Consider the following 26795-nt stretch of genomic DNA (forward strand, 5'->3'; position numbering starts at 1 on the left):
CCGGCGTCCCCTGCATCGGCAGTCGGACTCTCAACCACTGCGCCACCAGGGAAGCCCCCTTCATAGATTTTTGTTCTTTATATTTTGCCCGCATCTCAACAAAGTTTTCCCCAGATTTCAAAGCCTGGGATGTTCCCTCCATTTGTCTTTCTCAGCTAAAACCTTTCTCCTGTTCATAGAAGAGGGTGAGAATTAAAAAGAAAACATGAAGGAGAAATATCCAAATGAAGATGCATTAAAAAATGCCTCGGGCTTTCTGGAATGTCTAGTGGGAAGGTTGTACTTTTTAATTCTTACGTAGAAAAGGAGATAATACTTAGAGTAATATTGTAGAGGGGAAGACTGCAAAATTTTATATATATATTTTACTTTTAATTGAAGTATAGTTGATTTACAATATTGTGTTAGTTTCAGGTATACAGCAAAGCGATTCAGCTAAACATACATATGTGTATATATCTTTTTTTTTTATTCTTTTCCATTATAGTTTATTACAAGATATTGAATATAGTTCCCTGTGCTATACAGTAAATCCTTGTTGTTTATCCATTTTGTACATGGTGGTGTGCATCTTTTAATCCCATACTCCCAGTTTATCCCACCTAGCCTTCCCCTTTGGTAACCGTAGGTTTGTTTTCTATGAAGACTGCAAAATTTTAAATAGCTGATTTGTTAGGACAGTAGAATTCTAGGGGATTAAACATTTTTTTATGCAGTACTGTTTTAAATGCTGGTTTGTTTTCTTCATAAATCTGTACCAGAATGTAAGCAAAAGAAGACAAGTGACAGTAAAGAAATATTGCTCTGAGAATTTTCATATTGTATTCCATGGTAGTTGAGTTCTAAGCAATGGTTAATAGGTGTTACATGCAAAAATGTCTCATGACTGAATAAATTTCGGAAACTCTTGGTTAAATAAAGCAGCTTTCTTTCTTTCAGGATTTCTCAAAACCTTAAATAAGCAGATGTGCATTGTGAATCTCCGAGATGAAGGAGGCTGCCCATCATTTGCCAAACATTTCACTGCAGACCCCTTCCTTCGATTTATTATAGACTCTCACAGGGCTAACCAGTGCTTTGCAAAACAATCTTTGAGAAGCCCTGCACTAGCTGATGTTGATATGTTGGACAATTTGTTGGCACTCCCTAAAGGTAAAATGAAATACTCAACCTATACTCAGATTGTGGACTTCCTTCCTTCCATCCCTCAGTGTGTCCCTCCCTCGCGTCCTTTCTTCCTCCCTTCTCTTCTCTGTGGGCAAGCAGAGGGGGCCCCAAGAATTCTCAGGGTTGCCACTCTTGACTGCTGGGAGCATCAAAGAGCAATCCATAATTATCCTCTAGCATTGGGTCTGAGAAGTGTTTGCTCTCTGAACCTGAGCTGACTGATTAGAAAACCTGTTAACATTTTTCTTCCAAATCATTAAAAAGAAAACAAAACCTTTTGAGTCCCTTCTACAATTTTCCCCATTCATTGTCACTCATTTCTGAAAGAGGAGCCTGAAAAACATGGTGAAAAAGTTGAAATGCACAGATTAAAAGAGCAACAAATCCTTGTTTTGGAATAAGCTGATAGAACTGCAACACTGAGTAATGAAAAAAACAAAACAAAACAGTTCAAACTGAACATCGTTAAGGACTGGGAAAGAGCCCTGCATGAGCCAGTGCACAGCTCTCTGCCTCCAGATACTCTGACTTGAAGCCAGAGAGGTGGGAGCCAGTTCTGTTTTTTAGTAGTTTCTGCATGTGGGGAAAGTGGGTTGGCACTGCTCTACATCTTGCTGTAGCTGCTCCTGGGGCTGTAAGCTGAAAGAAGGAAAAAGGCACACACTAAAACGTGTAGCAGTTACTACCTTATTTTCATCGTCAAAATCCTACCCATCCGTCCCTCGTGGCCTCGCTCAGATTCCGTCCCTTCTAGGACCAGCTTCCTTTTGGCATCTCCCACGTTGTAATTCCTAGGTACGCTGACTTGTTTCTACCAATTACCTAGCACTTGGCATTGACTAGCTCCTGTTCTCTTTGAGTTTCTGATAATAGGTGACAGTTCTGATGGCTTATGATGTGACAAGTACTGCGCTAGTTGCTTTGAATGCATTTTGCCATTTAATACTACCAGTGATCCTCTGAGGTAGGTACTAATGTTATCTCCATTTTACATATGAAGAAACTGAACCTAAGTAAGGTTTAAGTCATTTACTCAAAATGAGAAAAGTTGGAAGATAGAGCCAAGATTTGAACCTAGGAACCTAGGATGAGGACAAACACAGTTGGTTACAACAATAGGGATTCAAGAAGAGTTTTCTGATTGTAGATTAAAAGGTAGATCATCGGGGACTGGTATGACAAGATGGTTTGGAGAGGCGCTACTGGGGAAAGTTGCAAGAACTTGCCGGTCTGTTTTAAGTGCCGGAAGCTGTTTTAGATTGCCATGTATTTTTATTTTATATACCCTTAGTAAATAAATAGATAAACTTTAAATGAAGACATTAATGCATACTGAATTTTAATAATTTATATCACTCCACATGTCCTTTAATCTTTTTCAGTGGTTACATACATGCATTTTTAAAAATAATATTTAAACTTTTTATTTTATATTGGAGTATAACCGATTAACAATGTTGTGGTAGTTTCAGGTGCACAGCAAAGAAACTCAGCCCTACACGTACATGTATCCATTCTCTCCGAGACTCCCCTCCCACCCAGGCTGCCATGTAACATTGAGCAGAGTTCCCTGTGCTATACAGTAGGTCCTTGTTGTTTATCTGTTTTAATGTACATGCATTTTTCACAGTTGTAATCAGCAGCTATGTACAGGTATATCTCAGAAATGTTGTGGGTTTGGTTTCAGACCACCGCAATAAAGTGACTATTGCAATAAAGCAAGTCATGAGGTTTTTGGTTTCCCAGTGCACATAAAAATTGTTTGCACTATATTGTAGTCTGTTACGTGTGCAATAGCTTTATGTCTTAAAAAAACAACGTACGTGGGCTTCCCTGGTGGCGCAGTGGTTGAGAGTCCGCCTGCCGATGCAGGGGACACGGGTTCGTGCCCTGGTCTGGGAGGATCCCACATGCCGTGGAGTGGCTGGGCCCGTGAGCCATGGCCGCTGAGCCTGCGCGTCTGGAGCCTGTGCTCCGCAACAGGAGGGACCGCAACAGTGAGAGGCCCACATACCGCAAAAAAAAAAAAAAAACAAGAAAAAAACGTACGTACGTTAGTTAAAAATACTTTATTGGGACTTCCCTGGCGGTCCAGTGGTTAGGGCTCCGCGCTGTCACTGCCAAGGGCCTGAGTTTGATCCCTGGTCGGGGAACTAAGATCCCACAAGCTGAGAGGTGTGGCCAAAAAAAAAAGAAACTTTATTGCTAAAAAATGTCAACCATCATTTGACAGCATAGGGTTGCCGCAAACCTTCAGTTTGTTTAAAAAAAAAGAAAAGAAAAGAAAAAGCAATCATCTGCAAAGCATAATTAAGCGAAGTGCAATGCAATGAGTTATGCCTCTATTTCTTTGTTATTTCTCATATCACTTTGTGTATTTCCATGTGTTGGCAAATAATTGGAAGAATCCACATAATTGTCATTTTTAATGGCTAAATAGCATTCCATTATGTTTGTGTAACTTAATTTTTATTGGAGTATAGTTGCTTTACAATGCTGTGTTGGTTTCTGCTGTACAGCAAAATGAATCAGTTATACATATGCATATATCCCCTTGTTTTTTGGATTTCCTTCCCATTTAGGTCACCACAGAGCACTGAGTAGAGTTCCCTGTGCTATACAGTAGGTTCTCATTAGTTATCTATTTTATACATAGCATATATGTCAATTCCAGTCTCCCAGTTCATCCCCCACCCTTCTCTGACTCCCCACCCCATATCCATATGTCCGTTATGTAACTTAATTTGATTGGCCGTTTTCTGGTTGTGGATATGGGCAATAACCAGCAGGAGGTAGAGTTACTGCTTGGTAAACTAAGTATGACTTCCAAGGCTTTGGCTGGGACGAGGTCTGTTTTTCATGTTATTGTTAATAACAATAATGTTATGCTCTTGACATTTTATAATTTTTTAAGCATTTTCTCACTTATTTTTTCATTTGATCATCCCAAGAAACCTTCCTGTGGAAGTGGGATTAAGAGCTCAGTGCAATGCCTAACCGGCACATAGATGGTGATCAGGAAATGTCGGGCAAAGGAATGATTTGATTCTGGTGCCCTAAGGTCCACTTTAATCCCCTTCCAGTGCATCCTATGCTAATTACATCAAGGATCTTCTTAGTGTGACTCATTTTTTTTTGCTTCTTATCTCTTCTCTTTCACCTTCTATTTCATTCCATCTGGCCCTATTCTTCTATCTCTATATTTTTTCAATTTTCTTGTGTTTTTTTTTTTTAACACCTCCATTATTTTCCTTATCTTCTTTTTTGGCAATGCACATTCTTTTCTCATCTGTCACCCTATCTCCTATTGCTTGAACTATGAGTTGCATATCCAATCTCTCTCTGGAACTTTCAGTGATTGTCTCTCCCTTGTTCTCTGAATTTGTGTTTTATTTAAGGGACCACGATGTCTGCTGAAGGGTGATTGAATATTTCAAGGCATTTCTTTTCTTTGAACTTTTACTTTCAGAAAAAAATAAGAACACGACCTATTTTTAAATTGAGACCTTCCTAAATTAAAAAAAAGAACTTGTATTTTCTCCTTCATGGGACTTTTTCTAAACAATATCTTATATAGCTTTAGAAATGACCTTACTTACAAGTTTTCAACTTGGCAGGGCTCCCAGTGAAGTTACAATTGCTGTTGTCTTCATAAGAACTACAGGCCAGGAGCTGAATTGCAGAGAAGAATTTGAGTGTTTATGCTTAAAGAACACAACTGAATTTAGGCTCATAGGCTATCCACTTAAGTACTAGAGACAGCAAAATTGCTATGGCTACACTTATCTACTTTTCTTACACACATGTAAATCTCTGTGTTTACATGTAATGGGGCAAAAATAGTGACTTAGATGTAAGTATGACCATCAGTATCAATGTCAATCCTGATTGGGCCTGCCATAGATAAAGAATAATCACTAATGTTTATTGAGCACTTCCTATGTACCAACTCCTCATACATTATTTCATTTAATCCTGGCTGCAACCCTGGGAGGTCAATCCTATGATTAGTAGCATTTCCATTTTACAACCCAAGAGACTGGATGAGAGACATTAACCAATTTACTCAGTGTTTCACAGCTAAAACGCAGTAGACCTGGGCTTTGAAGCAGTGCCACTTCAGAGGGCACGCGTGTGAACACCATCATCAGACTTCATCATCTGATCTAGTTCCAATAGGACCTTCTCTGCTTCTCAGCAATTGTATTACTTACAGCCCTTTTTGATGTGTTGTCACCTTGCTCACCATGACCTTTCCATGTGTACTTACTATACTTTCCCTCAACTCAACTCTCACTCCGATCAGTTGACATCTTTGCTTTCTTTAGTGTTTAGAATATTAACATAATCTCCTAAAAACAACAACAGCAAAAAAACTCCCTCACTTTTTCTCTGCAAATGTCTCTGTATCTTCTTCTAAATACCGTTGTCCTCATTGCTTCCTTTGAGAAAGGATCTCCCTCACCCTGGCCCGGGGGAACTCCTCCATCTGTGATCCAGAGCTGCTTTGTCCCATCACCCTCAAGGGGTGGTCTAGCCCAATAGTTATTTCCTCTTTTGGTTACTCATTTCATCTCCTTCCTTCCCTCTTTATCTTTCCTTCTCTTCTTCCTCCCTGACCCCCTTTCCTTTAGGACCTTAGTGTCTCGATCCAATGCCCATTTCTGTTTTCTCCTTAGAGTCTATCTCAAGTCCACACATGGTCATCATCTCCAGACTCTCATTTCTATCTGTCTACCTGCTGGACATCTGATCCACAGGAACAACATACTCAGAAACCTCCAAAGAAACCTCCCACACCAGGTCCTTCCTTCCTTCTCCTGACTCTCTTGTCCATCCACTACTGATTTTTTCAATCAGCGTAATTCAAAACTGAGTACAGTTGACCCTTGAACAATGTGCGTACGAACTACACAGGTCCACTTACATGCAGATGTTTTCCACTAGTATATATTACAGTACTACATGGTCCACGGTTGGTTGAATCCGAGGATGCAGAGGATGGGGGTGGGGATACAGAGGGCCGACTATAAGTTATACTCAGATTAACCCCTGCATTGTTCAAGGATCAACTGTAATTCAAAATTGAGTTACACCTGCTTCCTTCCCACCCCTATTCCATATTTTAATCATTGCCACATCTTGCAAAGTTAAAGTCCCTCTTATTCCCTTTGGATAAAATATTCTCTGGTCCTCCTTAGACATTAATTGCATTTTAAGTGTGGCTTTCTTCTGACATTGGACCTTGTCGTGAGCATCTTGAGGGAAGGGTCTGACTCTGACTCAGTGCTCTATCTCCTGCAGCAACTTCCATAGTGCCTTACACCCAACTCACATGCCATAAATGTGGATCGAAGTGAACTTTTTTCTATTTTGGAGGTAAGGCAAGAGTAAAACATAAACTGATGGGAGGTCAGGTACAAGGCAGGAGTGGTGCTCATGTTTCCTTGTTGGCAGCAAGAACTGGCACCAGAACTGAGGAGAGAGCCTTGCTCTTACGTCTGACACTGCCTCTCACCCACTCCTTCTTCCAGCTGTCTGTCTCCGTGGGTCCTACTGCAGCCTTCTCACCACATTTGTAAGTTTGTCAACACTGGGTGGAAATCACTGTCCTATAACGCTAAGGCCAATCTGTTGTAGTAGGTTTTGTTGTTGTTGATGATTGTTTTTTTCAGGATAAAACAATAGCCACAGACACTGAAAAAATGGGAAGTTTTGTTTGTCTGTTTTGTTTTGTTTTTGTACTAACTGAGAGCTAACCCTAAACCCTAACCCTAAAAAGAACACGTGATTTCTAAAGACCTCATGGGTGGGCTAGGACCAAAGTGATGATCAAAAGGGGAAGAGAGGAGGCTTCTTTTTCTTCTGCCATTCATATGTTATTTTCGGGATTCCTGCTGTACTTGTCTCACAAGTAGAGCCCTGTCAATTTTAAAAGTGGCATCAGAATTCAGTCTATACACACTTTAAGGACCCAGAGCTTCAGCACGGAATCATTCCCTTTTCACCTGATGCGGAACAGATACAAGTGCTGATTATTTTAACAGCTTCCAAACACATTTAATGTGGTTTCATTAAGAACCTAATCGACTGATAGGACATTATTAAAAATCTCACTGTGTGTCTAAAATTATCTTTATAGGTCCATTATTTATCAGCTAAGGAGTCACTGCCCCATAAAACCAACATCCAAAGCCACTGCTTCAACAGTACACATTTACTTTAATATCTTCAAGCTTTTTTTCACTTTGCTCCAAAGATGTGAAATAAGTCATTTCACTGCCGTGTGCTTCCATCCATCGCGATTATGCGTAATCCTCACCGATCCTTGAAGCAGAGCCTTTGTGATTTGAACATAACATCACATGGTGATGACCACATATAATTTCCTCACAGCTGCAGGGTGACATGTTAGAGGATATTGCCGCTGCTGAGTCAAAATATTAATTCTTTATGTATTTACATTTTTAGTATGTATGCATGCTGTGCATATTTAGAAAACAAATGGAATCTTAAAACAAGAAGTGCATTTATTTCAGCTCGAGTCGATACTCCATTTCCAGGCTCCCTTACAGTGTGTTCATTACTTTGTTTAAAGTGTGATTCACCAGGTTTGTTAGCAAGCAGGCACATACACAAACACCTGGAAGTCCATCTGCCCTTCCCCCTCCACATGTTTATTATATACCAGTAATCTGAAACAGACTACACCTAAATGTATCCTGGGTCCCTCTCCTCTCCTTGTCATCCTTTAATAAGTCTTTTATTTAAAGACTCTTTACTATAATTGAAATAGTGACAAATAAGGATTTACTTACTGAGTAGCTATGGGAGGACTCTGAGAGACGGGCTTCAGAATAGGCTCTGTTTTTAAGCAATTAATGGATGCATGTTCACCATTTAGACATATTTGAGGTTAGCCTCCTTTTTTGATTACAGACAGGAAGGTCAGATGCAAATGCCTTCCTGCACAGATGGGGCTTTTATGATGGGCCGTTAATCCTTGCAGAGGCTGCTAGATTGGTGGGTTGGAAACTCAATTCCCCTATTTTAGTAACTGCGGTCCTGGTACAAATTAAGCAGTGACAGTATAAACTTCCTCTAGTGTATCCTGTGAACTCGTTCCAGACATCCATCACCTGTGGGGAGGAATGGGAGTGGAAGGTGGGGTGAGGACGATTACAGGAGAATTCACTCTGTGGTTTGTCAGCCTTTCTGAGAATACTGACATTTTAAGGGCACCGTTTCTGACAGTTGTGCTCCTACCAGTGTGGGTGCAGCAAGGATCTGAATCAGGATTTGTCAGATGGCACCACCTACCAAGAAGAATTCAAGACTTCCTTCCCAATCAGCTTAATTCTTCGAAAATATGCCCCTAGATTTTACTGTGCGTCAAGTGACTGGTGTCGTAGCAGTTCCCTGGGACACATAGTCAGTCACCTCCTGCAGCGCCTGGAGATGGGCTCCTAACACCTCTTAACTATGTTTAGATTGTATAATTAATACATCTGGCTGGCCATGGGGAGATTTCTCTCTTCCTTCTCTCAAACTGTACTGACAAGGCAGTTGTAAATTGCCACACACACAGCCAAGTAGTGCCCTGTTCCTCTTGGCCTGGAGTGGATTTTGAGAACCAAGGTGTGCAGTCCAGGTGAAGCTTCTCATGGGCCTCCAAATTCTCCACAATTTCCTAATATTTTGACTCCAGTGTTTTTTTTTTTTCTTTCATTTAGCAAATTGATAAGGGCTCCTTGCTAGGTACTACTGATTTTGCCAAATTCTACTTTGTTTTGAATCTTAAAGGCATTTTAGAAGCTGACAGTTTGTGGAAAGGTCTTCCCTGGTCGTGCCTGAAAGGCAAACCACTAGTGTGTTGGTTTTCTTTCTCAGGGGACGCCTGAGATCTCCGTCCCTGGTCACAGAAGCCTTCATATACTTGCACTGTAGGATTCTTAGTTTTCCTAATATGCCTACTCTAGCATAATAAGCCTTTAGAAAACTGTTCAGCAGTGGATGTTATTAACAGAGAAGGGTCTTCTGTGGACATAGTGGAAGGGGGAGGGGGACAGAAACATAGGGACCCCTCTCCTCGCCCCAGAAAAGTTCACATTGAAAGCTGCTATGTGTCAGTTTCTTGGATTGTTGGTTCTTTGCTGTGGTTTTAATGTCTTCTGCCATCACTAGTAACCTTTCATACAACAATTTCTCATTTAAACCTGTAGTAATAACACAGAGACTTCAGTAGGTAGACTGGTATACACATAGACAAACCCATTTCCAGTCGCCACGAGGATAAATCCATACACTTTTTCGTGACTTACAAGGTATTTCAAAATTAGCACAGCCAGGTCCTGAGTGGCTCTTGCGAATGTTCTTCAAGATGTAGCCATACTGGACTTTTTTCAGTTCCTTGAAGGCATCCTGTTCTGTTGCGCTTCTGGGTTTTTCCATGTTTTTCCTCTTCTTGGGACCTCTTCCAAGCTCTCTCACCCTGCCCATCTCCTCCAGCAGCTGACTCCCACTCAGTGTCTCTGTCTCAGCTTCCTCCAGGCAGCTTTACCTGCTTCCTGGACCGAGCTGGTACCCCGTCAGAGACTTCCATGGTCCCTGGGCTTACCTGGTTTGCATTTTACAGAAGTTTGCAATAGTCTCAAGGCAGTCCCGTGTCTAAGCGTCTGCCTTACCCTCTCTTGTTGCTCATCCCACTGTGCCACCGTCTCTCTTGCCTCATGACAAAGGACTCAGTTCGGAGACGACTTTCTTTAAGTCAAGAAGCCCAGCCCAAGTCTGCTTCACTGTTGGATTCTTGAATATTCCACTCAGCTACCTCCAACCTGTTCCACAGGAGGGGAGGGGAGAGGCAAATTGAATGGTCTCTCTGCTCCTTCTTCCTCTCCAGCTCGAAGGGTTTTTCTAGGCTGGGGTACAGAGGTGGAGAGTGTAGGGGTCGTATTGGTGGGGGAGGGCCTGGGTCTCCTAGCTCCAATTTTCACATTCAAGTTTGTTTTTTCTTCTATCTTTCACCTGTGCCCTGGGCTCTGTGAATTTGGTATCTGTGCTGGTCTGATTCTGCTGACTTTCTCTGGGAGCACATGGTGGCCCACACTCTCAGGTCTAATGCGGGATGGTTGCAGTGGATGAGGAAAGAACTCACGGGCTGATATCTCAAATTATTATGAGATTACACAGATTTCCTACTTAAGTGTAATTATGGATCCAGGGTCCTTATCCCCACCATACTGAAAGCTCTGTGAGTACAGTAGACATTTGAACAGTTTTGTTGTTTGAAAGAAAGAGTTTTTAAATGCTCAGCCTCACTTACAATAAAAGAAATCCAAACCAAAGCAATTATGTAACACCAATTTTCACCAACCAAATTAGCCAAGATCATTTTATTATTTTAAAATTTCCTTAAACAGCAAGGTCTTACTGTATAGCACAGGGAACTATATTCAATATCCTGTGATAAACCACAGTGGAAAAGAATATGAAAAAGAATGTATATATATGTATAACTGAGTCATTTGCTCTGCAGCAGTAATTAACACAACACTGTAATTCAACTATACCTCAATAAAAAAATAAATTAAAAAAAAGTTCCTAGTGCAGGCAGAGTTACAATGAAACAGTCTCAAGAATGTATCTTGGATGTAACTTTTTTTAAAATAAATTTATTTATTTATGTTTGGCTGCGTTGGGTCTTTGCTGCTGCGCGCGGGCTTTTTCCAGTTGCTGCAAGTGGGGGCTACTCTTCATTGTGGTGTGCGGGCTTCTTAAGGCAGTGGCTTCTCTTGTTGCGGAGCACGGCCTCTAGGTGCACAGGCTTCCGTAGTTGTGGCTCGTGGACTCTAGAGCGCAAGCTCAGTAGTTGTGGTGCATGGGCTTAGTTGCTTCGCAGCATGTGGGATCTTCCCGGACCAGGGCTCGAACCCATGTGTCCCCTGCATTGCCAGGCAGATTGTTAACCAGTGCACCACCAGGGAAGCCTGACTTTGTCTTTTAGCAAATAATCTAAAATGCACAAGGGTCTTATCATGGCCTTCATTATAAAAGTGGGCAAATTGGAAGTAAATGATCAAGGATAAGAGAAATGGTAAATTTTTATTTGTTTATTCAATGCTGGAATATTATACAACCCCTAAAAATGATGTTTACGAAGAGTCCCTAATGACACGTGGAAATGCTGATGGTACTGAGTGGAAAAAAAAAGTTATTATATGACAATATTTAATATAATCTCATCTGTGTAAAAATCTACTTATGGAAAGTTGTATAGAAAAAGAACTAAGAGAAAAATACCCGTTAATAGTTATTTATTCTAAAAGGCCCACATGGGGGGATTTTTAGGTTCATTTATACTATGTAAAATTGTTTTTCATATTTTCTTCCATGGCTCACTTTGTAGTCAGGAAAATAAAACCGTAAGCTCCCTGTTTTGAGCCCCCTCTCTGCATAAAAGATCACAGTGGCCTCTGGGGCTTGAGCCTGAAGCTTGCCTACAGCTGGTGACCAGGGGGACTGGCCACTTGTAGCCTGTCACAACTGAGCAGCCTGCCCTCGGGAACGATGCTTTTCTGATTGTATATCAGAACACTGGGATTAATCCTCAAGCCCTGTTGCTCTGATTTCTGGCTTCTTTCCCTGTACATCATAACTCATTTTGAGTTCTCCCAAGGAATTCTCTCCTGCAAAGAGATTTTGACTTCAAGCCTCTTAAGACAAAGGTGTTTCCTAGGTTTTAGGAATTTATTTTTCTTTTCTGGTTGGTTTAATAAAAATCAGTCAACCTTCAGATTGACTCCAGAGCAAGGTTTGAGAGCATATTGGTTTTGTGTGGTGTTCTGTTGGGGGCTTGTATAAGACAGAGTTGGGAAGAGAGGTTTGCAGGAATGTATTAACACAGGACCCACTCAGACTGTTGTTTTGGGGTCTATTCACAGGATTGGGTGTTCAGTATGAGTTTTTAAGCCATGGATAAATGAATAAGGAAGAAGTACAGGTAGCGAACAAAAAGAGTTGAACTTTGCAGACTCAAGTAGTTACAGTCTCATGTGTAATGTGAAACTGTAAACTAACTCGGATTAATGTGATGCTTTGGGCAACCTGCGGTGGACTGTTTTATATTTTCAGGTGTCATTTATTGATTTCTCCTTGCCTCTGGGTACTTGCTCCATCATGCAATGTGGTATGTCTGGTGATTGATCTGATGCCTCTTTTAAGGCTTAATATGGAGCCCTGGAGCGAGGCAGAGGCCTTGAGTGATTATGGAGCCTCTACAACTCCCTCTTTTGTTTTTTTATTGAAGTATAATTGACCTACAACACTATGGTAGTTTCTGGTTTCACAACATGCTGATTTGCTATTTCTATACATTACAAAATGATCACCACGATAAGTCTAGCTACCATCTGTCACCATACAAAGTTGTTATACTATTATTGTCTGTATACTCATGCTGTAGGTTTCATCCCCATGACTTACTTATTTATTTATTTATTTATTTTTAACATCGTTATTGGGGTATAATTGCTTTACAATGGTGTGTTAGTTTCTGCCTTATAACAAAGTGAATCAGTTATGCATATACATATGTTCCCATATCTCTTCCCTCTTGCGTCTCCCTCCTTCCCACCATCCCTATCCCACCCCTCTAGGTGGTCACAAAGCACCGAGCTGATCTCCCTGTGCTATGCGGCTGCTTCCCACTAGCTATCTATTTTACGTTTGGTAGTGTATATATGTCCATGCCACTCTCTCGCTTTGTCACAGCTTACCCTTCCCCTTCCCCGTATCCTCAAGCCCATTCTCTAGTAGGTCTGTGTCTTTATTCCTGTCTTACCCCTAGGTTCTTCATGACATTTTTTTTTCTTAAATTCCATATATATGTGTTAGCATACGGTATTTGTCTTTCTCTTTCTGACTTACTTCACTCTGTATGACAGACTCCAGGTCCATCCACCTCATTACAAATAGCTCAATTTCATTTCTTTTTATGGCTGAGTAATATCCCATTGTATATATGTGCCACATCTTCTTTATCCATTCATCCGATGATGGACACTTCGGTTGTTTCCATCTCCTGGCTATTGTAAATAGAGCTGCAATGAACATTTTGGTACGTGACTCTTTTTGAATTATGGTTTTCTCAGGGTATATGCCCAGTAGTGGGATTGCTGGGTCATATGGTAGTTCTATTTGTAGTTTTTTAAGGAACCTCCATACTGTTCTCCATAGTGGCTGTACCAATTCACAGCAGTGAATTGTGTTCAGAGCAGTGCAAGAGTGTTCCCTTTTCTCCACACCCTCTCCAGCATTTATTGTTTCTAGATTTTTTGATGATGGCCATTCTGACTGGTGTGAGATGATATCTCATTGAAGTTTTGATTTGCATTTCTCTAATGATTAATGATGTTGAGCATTCTTTCATGTGTTTGTTGGCAATCTGTATATCTTCTTTGGAGAAATGTCTGTTTAGGTCTTCTGCCCATTTTTGGATTGGGTTTTTTGTTTTTTTGTTATTGAGCTGCATGAGCTGCTTATAAATTTTGGAGATTAATCCTTTGTCAGTTGCTTCATTTGCAAATATTTTCTCCCATTATGAAGGTTGTCTTTTGGTCTTGTTTATGGTTTCCTTTGCTGTGCCAAAGCTTTTAAGTTTCCTTAGGTCCCATTTGTTTATTTTTGGTTTTATTTCCATTTCTCTAGGAGGTGGGTCAAAAAGGACATTGCTGTGATTTATGTCATAGAGAGTTCTGCCTATGTTTATTTTGTCACTGGAAGTTTGTACCTCTTATTCTCCCTCACTTATTTCACTCATCCCGCCCACCCTCTCCCTTCTGGCAACTGTCTGTTTGTTCTTTCCATCTATGACTCTGTTTCTATTTGTTCATTTGTTTTTCTTTTTAGTTTCCACATCTAAGTGAAATCATATGGTATTTGCCTTTCGCTGTCTAACTTATTTCACTTAGCATAATACCCTCAAGGTCCATCCCTGTTGTTGCAAATGGCAACATTTCATTCTTTCTATGGCTGAGTAATATTCCATTGGATATTTATGCCACATCTTCTTTATCCATTCATCTACTGATGGACATTTAGGTTGCTTTCATATCTCAGCTTTTATAAATAATGCTGCAGTGAAGATAAGGATGTATATGTCTTTTCAATTTAGTGTTTTTGTTTTCTTCAGAAAAATACCCAGAAGTGGAATTGCTGGATCGTGTGGTATTTCTGTTTTTAAGTTTTTGAGAAACCTCCATACTGTTTTCCACAGTGGCTGTACCAGTTCCCATTCTCTCTCTCTGTAACTCTTGAGCCCTTTCCACTGGCTTTTGGTAGCTGTATACCAAAATGATGCAAACAGCCGTGTCTGGTTTAAGACCTCCAGAGAATGAGACTTAAGTTAAGAGGATAGAAGAAATTAAGGGTTGTAAGGAATTTCTACACTTATCAGGCAGTCAGAGGCAGAGAATGACCGAGAGGCGCACCAGGATAAAGCATGCTAAGAGGGGAAAGGAGGTCAAAGAAGGGGGTGATCCGAAGTGTCATGTGTTGCACACCTTTCAGGTGGGTTAGGACTTAGAGGAGGCCATTACGTTTGGTCATTAGAAGGTGGTCAGAGACCTTTTCAAGAGCAATACAACAGTTGAATTGTGGAGGTTGAAGGCAGATTACAGTGAAGTGAGAAGTTACGGAGGCAAGGAAGTTGGGTGGTGAAGGAAAGAAAAGAGATGGGGAGGTCGTTGAGAAAAACTTTGCGGGGAGTAGGTAATGCGGAGCATGTTTGGAGGTTGAGGTCAAGGAGAGTGAAGAGAGATGGGGGAAAAAGATGCACTAATGTTGCAATAATGTTCAAATAATGTTGAAAATCGGATTAAAAAATGGGGGTGGAGGAATTAGCCATTTCATCCTGTGAGGGGAGATGAAATGAAATAGAGGGTTTGGCAGGAAAGAATCAAAGGTGTTCATGCTTGATGGGCTGAGTCAAGTAGAAGGTGAAATAACCGGGTAGGATGTGGAAGGGTGGGCAGCGTGGGCTGGTGACCAGGGAAGCGTAGCAAGGGTTTCAAAGCTGCTGCCATGAGAGCGGGAAGGAATATCCATAAACCAGCTCTAGGTGCCTTTAGAAGTAATTAATATACATCACACTCTTCATTTAAACAGCTCCTAGAGATCCCCATGATCAGATAAATCCATAAATATTTATTTATTGTACCCACACAATATTCCAGAGATCTGCTTACTTTCTCTTCAAAGCATCCCCTTGGTGATTATTCTTTTTCATTCCTCTAATTGTACACTAGAGAAAGCCTCAGTTAGATGCAACTAGTTTTTAGACCCCTGCACACCTGCGGATCTTGTTGACGCATGCCGGAGCCCCACACTCTCTGTAAGCACTGGCTTTAAAGAGGAAGAGGCCAAGACTTTTCAAATAATGGAGCCTTGAATCAGTCATGTTTCCTGGGTTTTCTGTTCTAACCTGTACCCACTCATTAAGGTAATCGTAAAACGGAGTTACCTCCACCTGCTCCAGGAACTTTCAAAGTGCTCCTGGCACTGTGAGGAAAGCACAGGAAAAGGAAAACAAAAAGGTTGGCATTGTGTGGAAACCGTACACTAAGTCAGGGGGAAATAGCCTTCTTATCAGATTTCTCTCAATACAGCCATCATTTCCTTTATAATTTACTGAAGGGCTATAATGGGGATTAATTTGCCTCTTAGGATATCAAGAACTGTTTCTAATATTGGCAAAAGGTTGCCTGTAGTTTGAAACTCCTGAAGTTCAGAGGAAGGTCGGGGCCTGTTCACTTGTGTGCTGCTAAAAGAGGATTTTTGCGGAGGACACTCTGGGTTCAACTTCTGGAATGGCTAGAGGTCTCAAAGTCTTCTCTTGCGGATGAGTGGGTGCTGGGTATGAGACTGAGATCTCTTCTTTGGCAAAGAACACGTCTCAAGTGATCAGCAATTAAGAAAGTGTATCACCGAGGGTATGGAGAGAAAGACCTGTTTTAACAGACTTCAAGGACAGGGAATCTGTTTTATTGACAAGGAATTTTTAGTCTAAATATCGCTAGAAATCACTATCTACAAGACTGGGATGAAACAAGACCTATGTGGCCGCTGAATGGTGTTTTAGCAACTGCAAACAGTGCTTTGAATCCTACAGGGGAAGATGGACAGGACCTATAACCAGAAGTCTCTTCTCTTTTCCTAGGTCTTTACTCCTTTTTCATTTTGGGGGGTAATTCAGGATTTGTGGCTTTTCTTCCACCTTTGGGATGGAGGATGGTAAATGGGATTTGAAGCGTTATTACCACTTAAGGTAGGACAGAGGGCATTTTCACCTATATGGGGAGCTGAACACAACCAAGTTCTTTAATTAAAGGATGACTCTTACATGGGTGAGAACAAGAGACAGTGCTGGCCATCCCAGATAACTTGCCCTATAGATTTAATCACAACTGATACAACAGCTTCTGTGAAGTGTGTATCAGGTCATGAAAATGACTTTCCAACTCAGCTGTTTGTAACTTTACCTCTAGTTAAAGACTAAACTTTCCCCCCAATTCTGTTATCAACCAACCTTAATTCCCCACCCCCTCCACCAATGCCTGAGGCTGGTTTGCTGACTCCGGAAGGCCACATTTGGGAGATGAGCCTCGTGGGGCCTCTGAGCACAGCTTAGGAGCTCTGTGAATGAGGGGCACACGGTACCTGAGTTCTGGGAGCTCTCAGGGGATATGCTGATACGATGAACTGTTTCTGTTATCTGATAGTTCTTTCTATACCCCCTGGCAAGTATCTTTCACATGCTGCCCTAGGACTTGAAGGTTGTTCAATCGGAAAGGGATGAAAACTCAGTTGCTGTGCTGGGCCTGGCCATTTGCTAAAAACCTCAAACACGCAATCTGTACAGGTCCCAAGCTTCTACTTTACTGATGTATACTGCCTTTGCGCTACCCTCCAGCCATCTGTGCTGCAACAGTGGTCATTGCAATCCCTTTTACCCTTTGGTGTAGAAATGAGGCGCTCTGTTCATAGCATCCGTGCCTTCTCTGTGCTCCAACAGTGGTCATTGCAATCCCTTTTACCCTTTGGTGTAGAAATGAGGCGCTCTGTTCATAGCATCCGTGCCTTCTCTGTGCTCCAACAGTGGTCATTGCAATCCCTTTTACCCTTTGGTGTAGAAATGAGGCGCTCTGTTCATAGCATCCGTGCCTTCTCTGTGCTCCAACAGTGGTCATTGCAATCCCTTTTACCCTTTGGTGTAGAAATGAGGCGCTCTGTTCATAGCATCCGTGCCTTCTCTGTGCTCCAACAGTGGTCATTGCAATCCCTTTTACCCTTTGGTGTAGAAATGAGGCGCTCTGTTCATAGCATCCGTGCCTTCTCTGTGCTCCCATGTCCTCTCCAGACTGCCATCCTCTGTGCCAGCACTGCGCAGCTGACCTCTACAACACCGGGAGCGTCTGCCTGAGGTGTCAGAATGCCCGGTACCTGCTGCTAGAAGATCGCTGTGTTCCCCATTGCCCTTCTGGATACTTCACAGAGAGAGGAGCTTGTAAAAGTGAGTAAGCGCTGGACACAGGAGCTGCCGTGCCCCATGAGCTTCTCTTGGGCAATAGCTGAGAAGGCTGGAACTTCCCGAGAGAGAGAGAGAGAGAGGGAGAGAGAGAGAGGCAGGAAACACACTGTAGGGCAATAAACCAGACCAGCTAATGCTCTGTATGCTGGGGCTTTTATTAACGGCTCTTGGGATGCTGCTTTGGAGGGGAATTTGGCTTCATAGGTTCTCTTTATGTCTCTTCCGTCTGCAGAATGTCACTACTCCTGCAGAACCTGCCGGGGCAGAGGACCCTTCTCCTGCTCCTCATGTGACACCGACCTCGTTCTGTCCCATCTTGGCACCTGCAGCACTGCCTGCTTCCCAGGGCACTATCTCGATGACAACCACACTTGTCAGCGTAAGTTTTTTTGTTTTTTGTTTTTGTTTTTGCTGTACGCGGGCCTCTCACTGCTGGGGCCTCTCCCGTTGCGGAGCACAGGCTCCGGACGCGCAGGCTCAGCGGCCGTGGCTCACGGGCCCAGCCGCTCTGCAGCGTGTGGGATCTTCCCGGACCAGGGCACGAACCCGTGTCCCCTGCATCGGCATGCGGACTCTCAACCACTGCGCCACCAGGGAAGTTCATTGTCAGCGTTAAGTTTTAAAAAATGAACTTTCTCTCCTTTCCTGCTCTTCTGGAGTCATTGAAGGAAATAGGGATTTTTTGCTTCCATATTTTCACCTGGTAGCCTTTATTTTTAGAAAAGAAAGAAAATGAATCTACAAAGCATATGGATGCCATTAGCAGATTATAACTCAGATATGGGCCTAATTGGAAGTGCTGGACTAGAGGAGCTGTGTGTTCTTGGGTCAGTCATTTAACCTCTCTGTTCTCTAGTTATCTCATTAAAATCATAACATTGTTGGTCTAGTTTATTCCTATGGTTTCTCTCAGTGATCCAATTCCAAGATCCTAAGCAGAGAGTGGAGCTCATTCTAGTATAAAGGCCTGAACCTCAGCCCTTCTCTGGATTTAATTTGTTTTTGACATGTATTTGTTAAATACTGACAGTACGCAAGGCTGGATATGCTACAGAGGATTCAGTTTCTGCCCAAACAGTAGTTTATTTTGTCTTGCATGAAAGTTACTTGTATAGATATCTTAGTTCTCAAATAAGTTAAAATATGATTAATTACCTGAGTCACGCACAAACAAAGAGTTAGGATAAATTAGGGCAAGGGCAAATCTGGGTGGAAAAAAAATTAGGAAGTGATTCACAGATGAAGGAACAGTTTTGAAATAGGCTGAGGCAGCTTACTTTATTTCAATCAGTGAAGTGTCAGTTGCCAAAAAACCGTGGTGTACTTTTCTCATTTTGAAAATGGCAGTTAACAAATACAGTACTGATATTTCAATTTTCTGTCCTAGGAAGTACCATGTTGAAGGAATTATAGAGTGATGGTTAGGAGAGTGGGCTCTAGAATCAGGTAACTAAAGTTCAAATCCTAACTGCCACGTAACTAGCTTTGTGACCTTGAGCAGGTGAATTAACCACTAGGCCTCAGTTTCCTTTTTCTAGAAAAGGGACATTATAATAGTGCCTTCCTCTAATGTTATTGCACTTAGCACAGACCCTAGCAGAGAATAAGCTCTCAGTATAGCTACTGTTGTTATCGTCATCATCGTGTGAAATGAGAAGCAAATCGAGCAGTAAAAGATATTTATATTTTATAGATACAAAGATAGGTATTACTGTTAGTTTATGGAGATTCTTGCAAGGATTTGCATTTGAAATGAAGTTATATGGAACCCACCATTTTGCATCATCTGTTGAGATACCAGAGACAAAAATCCCTTTTGGATCCATGAAAAGAGTTATTTGGTTTTTTTTTTTTTTTTTACTTTTGTAACAAAAACTTTGCTTGGTATATATCAACTGTCTGCCGGAATCTGTAGATTCTGTAACACAAGAGACACGAACGAAACACTTGCATATTCTATTCAGGAGCAAAAGAGTGTTGGTGTAGAAGTAGTGACTTAGATATTTGAGGCTCTTCACTGCAGTGGAATCACAGAAATAAAAGTTCAAAAGAAAAAAACAGAATCCCTTATATGGCTTATAGGTGGCAAAAATACGTTGCATTGAAGTATTCCTCTTCTGGGAAGCTTCTGCTCTGCACAAATGCATTTGCTATGCTACCATGTAAATAAGATTTTATAGACTATTTCAGTTAAATTAAGCATCTTCTAACTTTAGTCCTTTGCTAAAGCTTAGGTTTCGTTCATCCAAAGACTGAGTAAGGTAAGGTATGCCCCTAAGTTGGGCTATTTGAGTTTCTAATACATAAAAAAAAATTCACAATGTCCCTTTCTACTGCTCATCATTATAGACAATTATAGGCCTGACAGTTTCAGGAATTGTGCAGTAAAGGGCTTTTAAGGAAATATAATCAACATTAAGGGGAGGCATTAATGACCATATTATAGAAGAAAGTAAGAGCTTCAGAGCTGTCTAGATTCTGATTACAGGAACCTTTAGAAATTGCATACTGAGCTCTAAAATTTCAGGATAACCAGTTGAGAAGGAACTTTCAAGAAGAGATGATAAATGAGGTTCTCAGTACTTGAAACCATAGTGCCCTAGAGTAGGAGGAAGACTTCAGCGCACCTGAGCCAACCTTGCACCCAGGGCAGAGATTCTCTCTCACCCCCTCACAGGCTGCTACAGATGAGGAAGGAAGCCAGGTGCATCGGTGGGGATGAGGGCTGTTTCTCATCAGCCCTAGAGCCTCCTTCTGGAGCAGTGTAGAATGGCTCCTCCCTCATTCACACGATTCCCTTCCGAAGTCTGACATTAGCTTGGACTTCTCTGTTCTGAGCAGGACTGGAGTCAGTGGAGTATTGAGCAGAAAGGAGGGACTGTCTCAGAGGTCGGGAGGGAGACGGGGCGTCATAGGCTGTGAGGTTCCCTCCTCCTCAATGAACGATAGTTAAAAGTATCAGTACATCTCTGCTTCCCTCACTGCTTTCTGGTCCCCTCGGCCCCTTCTTCACTGTCCTCTTAGCTCTTTCCATGGGGTCACTGACCTCGGAGAGCTTCACCTGCTACTCCAGACGTTGTCACACCAATGTGACTGCAGTAAGACTAATACCCTCTGGTCTGAATATTGTAAGAGGGAGAAAAGGCTCCTCACCCACACTCCTCTGAATGGGGAAGCTAGAACCCAAGGGGTTTGGTTATGTGCAGAACTACTTTGAGTGAGACAAGGTCACTTGGGGATTGCCTTGGAGACGGCTGAGGGGTTCGATTAAAGAGGAAGAAGTGTTCGAAGAGAAATGATGGAAGCCCCCTGCTTCTTAATGTGACACCGCTGCATCCCTCCAAATCTTCCATATAGTCTTTTAACATTTCCAAATGCTCGGCGGGACCCCATTTCTTTTGGGAGTCAGTGAAGGAGCTGAGTTATGCTTTGGGAATGAGACTTCATGGAAGGATTCAAGACCACGGAGGCAGACAGAAGCTTGAGGAAGTAAACTACAAGAAACTCTCAGCTGTCAGGACAGGGGCCTTGTTTTGCAGCTCCATGTCCAGCAGGGCATCCAGCTGACACTGAGGTTACATGAAGGCTCTTCAGTTTAAGATTGTGTTAGTTTCTTTAGTAACCATGTCAACTTTTAGTAAGCTTTCAATCAACTAAGATTCTTAGATCATGTTTTATAATAATGCTTTCTAAACTGGCCTTCTGTCCCCTCTGTTTGTACAATTGGTTATAGAACATAAATGCAAGACTTTACTTACAGTTTAGCTTATTTCGTCTGATTAATTTATTGATACAATGGGCCAAAATAAGTTTAAGTTTTTCTTTCAGCTGGTGAAACTTAACTATGCGTGTATCCTATGTAAGTGTACGTGTCCTATTTAAATATCATTAGCATAATTACTTTGTTTTCATTAAAGTAATTAATAAAAATATTGGCCAACTAAGAAATTAAGACTTCATCATAATACTCTACTAAAGACATTCATTTCCAATTACAAAGATTTACTGACAACTTTCTGAGTATGTATTTCAACCATCTTCAAATCCACTTACAGCTGGTAGACCCCACTTCATTTTTGTATTCACAAGTTTATATTTAGGGTTTTTGTCAAACCCTTTGGCAAAATTAAGATAACAACATGTGTAGAAATCCTACCTCCCGAAAGGATAAAAGTTTAGTCTCATATAAGTTTCCAACAATAAAAATATTTTTTTCTAATATTTTCAAACTGAAAATCCGGTCTAGAATTTTCCTAAGACCTTTAATTACAAGTCTACATATTCTAACAAATATTTTATACCGGTGGCTTTTCTTATAGGTGAAACAAAAGGAATTTCTTTTTATTTTAGAGGGAGGTCATTTTTCTGCACTGTGCCACACACTTTGATATCCTTTAGCACTAAAACTCACATGATCACTCTCTAGACTTTTCCTCTGACACATGCTGAGAGAAAATTTTAGAGGGAGACAGAGATGCTAGTGCTTGAGTATATATAATTACAATATCTGGCTTCTTTCACTTATGTTGCAAGTATTTATTGAACACCAACAAAATTACAGATAACCAGCTAGGTGCTGGGGACTATTGCAAGGAACAACAGAAACCTCGTCTTCGCTTTCATGAAGCTTACAGCTGTAAAGGATACAGGTGGTAAATAATCGCTGAAATTGAACATTTCTATGTATGGCATGAATGAAAGGTATAAGAACAGTACCTGGGAGACCTGTTCTAGACTGGAGAGTCAGGGAAGGCCTTCTTGAAGAAGAGACTGAAGAATGAATAAGAGTTAAAGACAAGAGACTTGGAGATTATATTGAGAGGATTCAAATATGTGTATTATGATTTCTAGGTAGAAAGAATGGAGGGAATGATGGAGAAGCAATATTTACAGAAATGATGGCTAGAATTTTTCCAGGCCTGAAGAAAGATATGAGCTCATAGATGAAAGTGTCCTCTGACACCTGAGAAGTATGAATTAAAAAATCACTCTTGGGGCTTCCCTGGTGGCGCAGTGGTTGAGGGTCCGCCTGCCGATGCAGGGGACGCGGGTTCGTGCCCCGGTCCGGGAAGATCCCACATGCCGCGGAGCGGCTGGGCCCGTGAGCCATGGCTGCTACATGGAAAATAGAATGCAAGGGACTCAAACCAATTAGGAGGCTATGATAGTGGTCTAGAAGGAGATGATGATGGCTTGGACATATTGGCATTTGTGGATATGGAGAAAAGCAGAAAGTTCTGAGAATTATATAGGAGAGTTCAAACAAATAAGTAAGTAATTGAATTAGGAGTGAGAGAAAGGGAGGTGCCAGGAGAGACTCTAAGGTTTCTAGCATGAACAACTGAGTCAATGGAGAGATGCTAGTTGTTGAATCAGGCAGAGATGGAAGCATGACCAGATTTGGAGATCATCCCTGAATGCCTAAATTAAGTGACTGCTAAGAATTACAACTGAGTAAGTCAGTAAGCCAGGTCACCTTAAAGTCCTTCGTATCTTAAAATACGGGATTTCCCGAGCTCCAAAATAAGTTGATGCCTAATTTTAATCTTGGTATCGGACAAAAATCTGAATCTACATCATAAACTGTAGGGCCCCTGATTCCTTAAGAAGCAAGGTTCCAAGGACACTCTGGACTATTATTCCAGAGATCTTGAAATAAGTATAAATTAATCCTGTTGCTGAGTCACAGGGCAGTTTGGATGTGGGATTTCTGTTCTTGGGTTTATAATTTATCTTCTCTGGAAAATAAAATTTCCCTCTTTGATTTTGGAAAACAAGATTAACATTTTCTGTTTCTGTTGATCCGCAGGGTAGGGTTCTGAGCCGTGATTAAAAAATAGGTTGGAGGGAGGCTCTGTTGCTTTGCAGTATCTCTCTAGGTTTGATCAGTGCTTCAGTATTTGCAATTGTAATCATCTGGTCATTTTCTCTTCCTCAGCATGCGACCCACATTGCGGAAGCTGTGATTCACAGGCCAGCTGTACCTCCTGCCGAGATCCAAACAAGGTCCTGCTCTTTGGAGACTGCCAGCATGAGAGCTGTGCCCCACAGTACTATCTTGACTTCTCCACCAAGACATGCAAAGGTAAAGCTTTTCCAGAATTGCACGAGTCTTCTACTTGTCGATGCCCCTTTACTAGAGAAGTCTGCTCCCGCATTGGGAAAATACTGTCATCAGATGTTTAGACTTTCTCTGATGAAAAGTCATTATGTATGTATGTATGTATTAAGCAAATATTTTTCTCTGTCTACCATGTACTAGATATTATGCCAGGTCTTAGTAACTAGACCAGAGATGGCAAACTGGAAACCCTCAGGTTGTATTTAATCCAAGACAGGGGTCTGTGGTTTTGTTTTTTGGGTTTTTTTTTGATCCACTGAATTTAACAGCGTTTTAAAATTTTTAATTCTTTGCCTTTTAAACATCAGAAGACTTCACATACAAAAATTGAGATTTTCAGTCTCTTTTGAAAAAGTCAGAAGGTTTGGCAGTACTGGATTTGCATTCCCACAATGCAGCAGTAGGTTGATGGGTAGCTGTCGTCTCTGTTGGGTTGAACATGATCTCCTAAGGGTGCCACAGTGCCCACCATTCCCTGTCCTATCACACCAGGCCTATTTCAAAGATTTACATTGCCTTCCTGGGCCCTGTAGGCACCTGCATTTACAACTCTAGACTGCCAGACTCTAAGCTTAATGAGGACAGGAGTTGTGTCTGATTTGTTCATCTCTTGCTTAACATACTTTAATGAGTGAAGACACAGCCCCTGTCCTCCAGGAGTTTATAAGCAAGCATTGTCAAAAACCAAGTACTACCTTTTACCTTGTTTTCCGGTGTTTAACATTATTGGAGCTTATGCTCTTCAAATGGCAGGACCCAGCAAGTGGAAAGACAGAATTAAAGGATGGATTTCCCTTGCTTCTGTTCCATTTCCCTTCTCCATTCCTCCAGTCCACGTTCCCCACCCACCCACCCGCCCCTCCGACCTTTCCAATTCTGCCAGAGAAGCTAGGGCTCAGAGATGGAGGTCAGACATCTGTCAAGTAAACTTGGGATGCTTTAAGGTTTTGCAAAATTACATACATTCCATTCCGAGAAATTGTACTTGGTTGTTCACTGAGGCGGTCTGCTGTGCTCAAGACCACAGAACCTTTTCTAGTTTTTCCCTTCTAACCAGTGGTTGTCAGTCTGTGGTGAAAAACAAGATTATCACAAATCCTCCCTGTGGTAAATGATTTCATAACTATGCTGGCAGTTTTCAAGGCTCTGTTTTAGTCATTTTCCCTCAGGACTGATTCAGTCAAATAAATGAGCGAGATGAACTTTATAAATCTTCTTGGAAGCACGTGTACCATCGTGCACATTTACCTGCTTCTTTGGGACTTGGAAATACTGCATCAAAGAAGAGAGAAAGGTGACTAATGAGAGGTTTCTCCAGCTTCTTAGAGGAGAGGGACGGCGGGGTGAGGCAGCGCCGAGTGGAGATACGTTCTCCAAGGAAACCAGTTCAGCAGCAAACGTTTATTAAACTGCTGTGTGCCACGCACTGTGCTGAGTTCCTTAAATCCATTATTCCACTTAATCTTCACAGTAGCCTTATGAAATAGGTGCTGTTCTTATCCCTGTTTTACAGATAAGGAAACTGAGGCTCAAAAAGCTTAAGGAAAGTGTGCAAGACATGCAGATAAAAAGTGCCAAAGCCATGACTTGAATACAGATTTACCTGACTTCAAAAACGAGTACTTAGGGCTTCCCTGGTGGCGCAGTGGTTGAGAGTCCGCCTGCCGATGCAGGGGACACGGGTTCGTGCCCCGGTCTGGGAGGATCCCACATGCCGCGGAGCGGCTGGGCCCGTGAGCCGTGGCCACTGAGCCTGCGCGTCCGGAGCCTGTGCTCCGCAACGGGAGAGGCCACAACAGTGAGAGGCCCGCGTACCGCAAAAAAAAAAACAAGTACTTAATCCTGCTATTTTGTCCCGTCTTCCATGCACGAAGGACTTAACCTTACCAGCTAGAACTCTGCATTTTATGACTGCAAAATCGCCCGTCCAAATTGCCTGGGCCATCAAGAACGACAGCCACAACAACTAGCATAAACACAATGACAAAAATAGTAGCTGCAGCACCCTGTCTTCCTGGGCCTGACTCGGTAGTTCTGGTGTTGAACCTGATGATCTGTATTTCTATCCACCCCCCTGAATTACTTGGGTGTGCATCTAAGGCTGGGAGCCCCTAGAACATAAACTTCCTGAGGGCAGGGTCTACACCCGCCACACGAGGTTCAGGGCCATACATCCCATCAGTGCTTGTTCAGTGAGTGAACATGTAAAGGAGTCAGCTGTGCTCTAAATGAGATCTGTTATTTCAGGAACTCCTTTATTTCTGGACAGTTCGTTTACACCCCTTGTAAGTCTAATGTCACTGGTTCTTTCTGTTGTGCTGGTCAACGCCTGATTTTTGAGAGGAAGAGAGTCACGTGGCCGGTGTCAGTGGAGGGAGCAGATGCATTCTTCGTTGAGTCTCTGACATCCTTTACCTATTGGCATTTGGAGGAGGTCAGATGAGGTTTGTGGGAGCAAATAGGCCACTCCCTGGAACAGGCTTTGCATGAACGAGCGATCCTTGTACGTGCCATGTCTAACGTAATTAGGAAACGCTCAACCTCAGAGAGGCGTTCAGGCTACTACAAGCAGAGCCTCGTTAGAGCTCACTTATCCGACATCTCTTCTGTTGTCCTCACTCACCCCAGGCAGCTGCAGCCAGTGTCCTCATAAATTAGTCTCTGGGACTGAGGCTGGACAGAAAGGAAGCTGATCGAAGGAACTTTCTTTCTAGAGTGTGACTGGAGTTGCAATGCGTGTCACGGGCCTCTGAGGACAGACTGCCTGCAGTGCATGGATGGCTATGTTCTCCAGGATGGGGCCTGTGTGGAGCACTGCTCACCATCATTTTACCGGGACCTAGGCCTCTGCAAGAGTAAGTGTCTGGAGCCCTTGCTCTGTGCTCATCCAAGCTTCCGCCCCTCTGTATTTTACTGTTCTGA

The 26795-nt window shown here is 42.1% G+C and overlaps 1 protein-coding gene across 1 annotated transcript in view; it reads left to right on the forward strand.

Moving 5' to 3' along the window:
* Positions 1-26795, forward strand: part of FRAS1 (Fraser extracellular matrix complex subunit 1) — a 441423-nt gene that overhangs the window by 251132 nt on the left and 163496 nt on the right. The window contains exons 21-24 of the mRNA XM_024754112.1: positions 17582-17734; positions 17985-18131; positions 23691-23837; positions 26588-26728. Coding sequence (XP_024609880.1) covers positions 17582-17734; positions 17985-18131; positions 23691-23837; positions 26588-26728 — 588 coding nt within the window. The remainder of the gene's footprint in view (positions 1-17581; positions 17735-17984; positions 18132-23690; positions 23838-26587; positions 26729-26795) is intronic.

The sequence above is a fragment of the Neophocaena asiaeorientalis genome, unplaced genomic scaffold (assembly GCF_003031525.2).
Source record: "Neophocaena asiaeorientalis asiaeorientalis breed wild unplaced genomic scaffold, Neophocaena_asiaeorientalis_V1.1 scaffold148, whole genome shotgun sequence".
Lineage (NCBI taxonomy): Eukaryota > Metazoa > Chordata > Mammalia > Artiodactyla > Phocoenidae > Neophocaena > Neophocaena asiaeorientalis.